This window comes from Acanthisitta chloris, unplaced genomic scaffold (genome assembly GCF_000695815.1).
Source record: "Acanthisitta chloris isolate BGI_N310 unplaced genomic scaffold, ASM69581v1 scaffold22302, whole genome shotgun sequence".
Taxonomy (NCBI): Eukaryota; Metazoa; Chordata; class Aves; order Passeriformes; family Acanthisittidae; genus Acanthisitta; species Acanthisitta chloris.
Genome location: NW_008660153.1, coordinates 1,513 through 8,047, shown reverse-complemented (window position 1 = coordinate 8,047; position 6,535 = coordinate 1,513). Strand labels below are relative to the sequence as shown.

Here is a 6,535-nt window from a genome sequence, read left to right as displayed (position 1 = left end):
CATCCTCACCTTCCTTTCAGAAATTTGCTGTATCCTGCAGATTTGGCATGATTTCTCTCAGCAGATAAGATACTTGTAATAAAAAGGGTATGAGTATCAAATATGTTGAAATTGCCTCTGTTGTCACCATATATGAGCTTGCTAACATTTCAAATTACAGCTTCTCTTCCAGTACATCATATTTGCAACAAAAGTTAGCCTTATAGCTCTTCACATCACCTAAACCAGAATTATTCCATGCGGATGACCCTGAAGTCCCTAGGAAAGTATACAGACGACTCAGATAAAGTATTGTGAACGAAGTAAAATAAAGAAGGTTCCTGCCCCCTCAGCAGTTGGAGGGATACAGCAGTCTGTCTTACAGTTCCTGACTGACAGACGTGTGAAATATGGAAATACTTTTGCTTAGCAGTGTCTAAGTTATCCTTCAGATAAGATGGATCTCTCCATCATTTGTGTTGTAAAGGAATATCATTCTAAGATAAAACTAAGACTTAAGATACTTACTTTAGTTAACTTCCAGAGGAAGACAGTATGACTGTTTCCCTGTAGATAAGCCTAGGTGTGTTCAAATTCAGACTGGAATAATTTGCTCTACATATTACTCATTACTTGACCTCTTAAAGGAACAGATAGAAAACTTTTGTATAAACATACTTTCAAACCAGCTATTCTCTACAAACAAAGATATTCTCTCTGGTTTAGATCATCAGGAGACTCTTCTTAACCAGATGTATTTTGGTGGAAGAGGGTGTAAGACTGTGTTAACAAAGTACTGGAAGAGGGAAGAAAATTGTGCAAATATATTCAGAACTTTGAAGTTATTTAGAAGTATTCTTAGTTTGATAGACTACTCTAAGTGTTGGATAGACAGAAAAGATGTTTAAAGATTGAGGCCATGTTTAATTCAGCTTCTGACCTTTTGAAGCTATATGTCAAGTCTAAATTTAACTTTTGAGTTTATCTTTGACCTTGTCTCATTGAGCTTTTCTTCCTACCATTCTGTTTGCCATGACACTGAATTTGCTAAGGTATGTAAGTCCAAAATGATAAATTCTGGAGTAGGTGTTTCTGTCTGTTACCTGTATTTGGGAAGAATTGCTGTAGTTTGGACTCTGTCTTTTATTGCTTGCTTACTGCCTGACATGTTGCCTCTAGTTGAATAAGGTGCTATGAACAAATGAACCTAAGAGATCAGACTGTGTTCTTTTCTCTGTTTTGTGAGACTACAGACAGATCACTTATCACCATATCTTCATTCATTCTACGCTTCCTGTCTCCTGCTGATTCTGGAGGAGGATACAGAGCTTTATTTATTGTACGTTCCTAACTTAGATGTATCTCACCTCATTATGCCAGTTTTCCACATTATAAAATTGAGGAAAATAACAGTGTCCTACCTTCTACATTATGTGATTTTAGATTGCAAATATTTGGTATTTTTCTATGTTATGATACCTGAAATGGAAGCTAGTTTCGTATTAGCATCTGTTATGATGTTTTCAGGTGGCTCAAAACCAGAAATGTTGTGCGGATCCCCTTCTCTACCTAGCGCTGTCAAACATGGCGGTAGATTAAATCAGGTAAACTCCAAGTGTCCCTTTTCTTTCATCTTTTATGTTTTAAGTGTTCTGATGTCCATATAAAGTAATTTAAAATAGCTTTATTTAAGCTTTAAGTTTATTTAAACCTTTCATGTTGTGGAATGACATATTTCAAATTTGATGGTTCATTGATGTGTGTATGTTTTTTATAGGGAGTGCTTATACATGAAGAAAAAAAGAAACAGAAAGAAAAAGTGGTTTTGAGTCCCCAGTCAGGTTTGTATATCTTCATTTCATTTCATAAACTCTGTAAAAAGGCCTGGCCAGCAAGTTGGAGATGATTCTCGGCCTCTGCTCTCCTCTGGTAACACCCCACCTCGAGTGCTGCATCCAGCTGTGGTGTCCCCAGCATAGGAACAGCATGGACCAGTTGCAGTGAGTCCAGAGGAGGGACACTACAATGACTAGAGGACTGGAACACCTCTCCTGTGGACAGGCTTAAAGAGTTGGGGTCGTTCAGGCTGGAGAAGAGAAGGCTCCAGAAAGACATTATTGTGGCATTTCTGTTCTAGAAAGGGCCCTCTAAGTAGGGTGGACACAAACTTTTTAGCAGGGACTGCTGTGATAGGACATGCAGTAGTGGCTTGACACTAAAAAAGTGTCAACTTAGATTAAAGGAAGAAGTGTTTTAAAATGAGAGTGGTGAAACACTGGCACAGGTTGCCTGGAGAGGTAGTGGATGCCCTGTCCCTGGGAACATTCGAGGTTACGTTGAATGGGGCTTTGTGCAACCTGGTCTAGTTGACTGTGTCCCTACTTATTGCAGGGACATTGGACTAGATGATCTTTAAAGGCCCCTTCCAGCCCGAAGTAGTCTATGATTATATGATTCTCCATCAGTCCTTATGAGAACTCTGTCTGAAAACAGCAGTAGTCTGGACTGGTTGGTAGATAATTTTGAAGTGAAGCCACCCTAATTTTTTTTAACTGGAAAAATGTGCAATATTTGAGTTTTGTTTTGGAAGCAAAACTTGGATATAACAATCCTGTACATTTATTTCTTTGTCTCAGGTAGATTTATTTTGCAGAAGGATATGGTGGGGTTTTGTCAGTCTCTCTCCAGTTTTGGCATACATGTTTTCTGATTCATCAGGGACAACAAGTAGAGTGCTTTTTTGAGGCTTTCTCAGAGTAATTGTCTAGAATTATACATGATAAACTAACTTAGGAGAGACTATCAAACCACATCCTTGATCTAAGCTGCCAAAATGCAAACAAGTTAAAAGCACACTTAGAAGTAGCAGTGAGATTGTAATACAAAGGGCCTTTGTTTACTCTTTCTGGACCAGAGAAGTTTTGCTTTAAATGCATGATTACAAATGTAGCTTCCATACAGAAATTTCACACACTTATTAATAGGTACAGTGAAGATTATAAAAATGACTGATTTTTTCAAATTACTTTGTTTGCAGTACAGCTCTGCAGACCTTATAGCAGCTTGGGTGTATAATATGCAAATCTCTTCTGAGGCAGCTAAAGAGGGACCTAATTAGTTTTCCAACATTTATAAAAACTTGATTGCAATTAAGTATTTCAAATTAAGTTCCCAGTTTTGTTGGGAAGACACAGTGTTTTTTGCCTTCACTGCAAGGCTTTTACAGATCATAAGTGTGGGGATTTTAAACATAAAGTGATTTGTCATGAGATGTTTAATTGAAAAAAATGCTTATTAGTTTTGTGTTTTAATGTTTCTTGCTGTCCTCTAGCAGGTAAAAAAGTTCATCTCTGTGTGTTTGGCTTAATAGTAATTTCTTCCTGTATGATTGTTTCAGTTGGTCATGTCTTGTCTTTCTTTTTCAAGAAAAAGAACAGCCAAAGAACTGTCACCCTTAATGTGCAATGCTTTCTTCCTCACAATCTTAGGCAGCCTTTCCAATAAATACATGACTCAGGGAAAAGCCTCACAGAAGAGGACCCAACAAGAATCATGAGGGATACTAAGCACTGGTAAACTGCAATACAGGCTCATCACTCATTTTTTAGAAACGTCTTTCGCTAAAGCATCTGGATTCACAGGACAGCAGCATAGACAACCTTCAACTTAAGTTCAGTGAACATATGGGTGTTTTGTTTTAGATTGCTAGTACAAGCAACTGTGGACTTTGATACGGACCCCTGCTTTTAAATAGATTGTTTGAGCATTTAAATAGAAAGCCATGATGTTTTGTGTTTGTTCACTAGGTAAATCATCCAGAAAAGGGCAGATACTCAAAATGGACTGTTTTCAAGGTTTTGTTGTTCCACCTGACCATTTGAAACTGCACTAAAATTGTGTGCAAGCCAAATACATTTTATTTTCTTTGAAAATTAATTTTTGAAGGATCAAATTGTATTTATTAATATTGATTGTTTATTGAATCCTTGTGTAAGTGTTTTAAATGTTTTTAGCCTGCTACACTATTTTTTATTTCTGTAGAGAACGTAGACACTAGTTTGTGTAAAACAATCTCTGGATAAGCAGTGCCATTGAGATTTTGTGGGGTTTTTTCTGTTCTGTGATTTATGGGAGATCATTTGCTGCTGTGCCTGTGTTCAAGAAGAAAGAAAGACTAAGAAACAGGTCGGTCCTGTTTTGTTGCTGCTAAGAATCTTTTGAAAAGCCTTGGGGATACAGACAATAATGCTTTAAGTAATAGAGGTATTATATTTGGCAACTGGGAAAAAATACATGTCCGTTTTCATAGAATGTGAAAAGGATCCTTATACTGATCAAGAATATACATTCATTAGTAGTATGAACTTGAGCTTTACTTGAAGTCCTTCCAGAGCTGATAATGTACCATCTTACCATGTTCAGGAAATAATTAGTTATATTGAAAAATGAAACCACTTTTATTTATGAATTTGAAATAAATTTTAAAAAAAGGTAAAACTCAGATTTAAGTTTTATGTATTTTTTCCTTAGGTTGTAGTTTTCGATATTCCTGACTTAAATGTAGAGTTAATGATAACTTATTGGGATTATCTGGTTTTAGAGATAATATGTTTAATTTTTTTCCTTACCCATCTATTTTTGTTGAAGTTGAAAGCTAGAATTGCCAAAGGGGTCTAAGGGAACTGGGATCCTAACTTCTGTTTTGGTTTTCATCCACCTGAAGCCAGCCATCTGTGAACTTAAATGTGCAACTTTCAGAAGTAATGTCTCCTGTATTCTTTCCAAAACATATTTTTAGGCAAAATACTGCCCAGCAACAAAGAGAAAATAACCCCAACTTTGTCTTCTATAGTATATTTCACCTTCTGAAATAAAGTCAGATTTTTGCTCAAAAATAAATTAATTCTTGTAGTTTTTCATTCATACACCAAAAAAGAGAAAGGCCAACATGATTTCTGTATGCCTTTAGCCCTCAGTTCAGAGTTACTTCGCATGTTGGTGATGGGAATGAAGTGTGTAAACCTCTGTGTATGAAGTATGTAAACCTATAATGAAGTAAACATATAGTGAAGTAGGTAAACCTCTATGGGATAATCTCAAAGATAGAAGTTATTTTCAAAAACATAACCAGATTTACGCATAGTCACCCTCTTCTCTTTGTGATACTTTGTAGTATAGTGGTGAAGTTTTCAATAGCGAGATTCCTAAACTCTCATCTGATTGAAAACTCATTCTGCAGATCCATCAGTCTTCTCACCTGGAAGCTGCTGGAAGCAGCTTGGAAGCTGCAAGTGCTAATTCTCTATAGTTACTAATCTCATAGTCCTAAAATACTGAAACTTGGGCTATATATTACAGGGATTAAACCAGTAACTAATAAATCCTTTGCTTAAGAAGTTTTCAAGGACCACAGTCACAACTTAAAGGATATGTGACAGAAAAGAAACACAGTTGAGGAGGCACAGCATACCCATCCGCTGGATTAAGTTACTGAAAATGTAGGAGATCGATTGAAAATTAAAAGTGAAGAAACAGAAGTTCTTCATAACAATTCTTGATATCCAAGATCCTGTTTGCCTTAGGGGAGTATATGCTCAAGGGTGCAACTTTGCACAGAGACACACTGCATCAGTGAAAAGTGTCTAGAAAAAGAATGACATTGAAAGTAATAGTAATAAACTAAAATAATTGTTGAAAACGAGTCCTGCTAACAAAATGTAATAATAAATACTAATAACTGAATAGCTTAAAAATACCTCTTCTGAACCAGGTGCATACTCAGTCCCTCTAATGGAGGGGCACAGAGTTGTTGATTTGTGCTGCTTTTTCTACTGTAAAAAGTGATGTCATATTTCACAAGAATTTCATATGCTTTCAATATCCCTGTTTCCAAAGTTGGAATGTATCTTTTGCTATGAGTAATTAGTGATCTGTGCTGAAAAATGGAGAAATATGAAGTTGTTTGTGGTGTGCAGCATAGTTAACTGTCTTGTCTTAAACAAGCAATTCAATCTAATTTACCCAATTAACTACTAGATTACACACATCTATCTCAGTTTTTCTGGTGAGATTTGTTTCATGGCTATATTTAAAACCATTTTCTCACCCATTAATACTTTTATTTAAATTTAATACACAATTTCTTTCATAAGCCTCATCACATTTTTATAAAAACAGCAGAAGCCACATTAAAAAGTCCCTTCACTGATAACTATTTAGGGCCTGAAATAGCTCCTTAGAATGGGAGCTTGCTGGCATGGGCAGTTGTTGGCTTTTTTCCACCATACTGACAAATTATCAGTATTTCTTGTTACTCATTTGAACTATTTAGATTTTTAAACTTATTTTTGCTTTTATCTTCCTTAAGAAAAGGCTGATTGTTCTAGCCCATTACGCTGAGATTCATTCAGCAGACACAGGACTAAGAAGTGATCACTGGAAGCATCCTGAGGAAGCAGAAGGTAAAGCTCTTCGTGCCTGCATGGTAGATGGTGAATGATGAAGGTGCAAGTTACTCCCCGTCCAAGTGTACTGACTTTAGCTTCAGGATGATGGT

General features: G+C 36.3%; 1 protein-coding gene across 1 annotated transcript in view; it reads left to right on the top strand.

The window, feature by feature from the left end:
- The window catches only part of LOC103797505 (terminal uridylyltransferase 7-like), a gene marked incomplete at both ends in the record, with an annotated part of 10,000 nt that extends 3,560 nt beyond the window's left edge, over positions 1-6,440 (top strand). The window contains 2 exons of the mRNA XM_009069724.1: positions 1,507-1,583; positions 6,347-6,440. Coding sequence (XP_009067972.1) covers positions 1,507-1,583; positions 6,347-6,440 — 171 coding nt within the window. The remainder of the gene's footprint in view (positions 1-1,506; positions 1,584-6,346) is intronic.
- Positions 6,441-6,535: the final 95 nt, after the last annotated feature.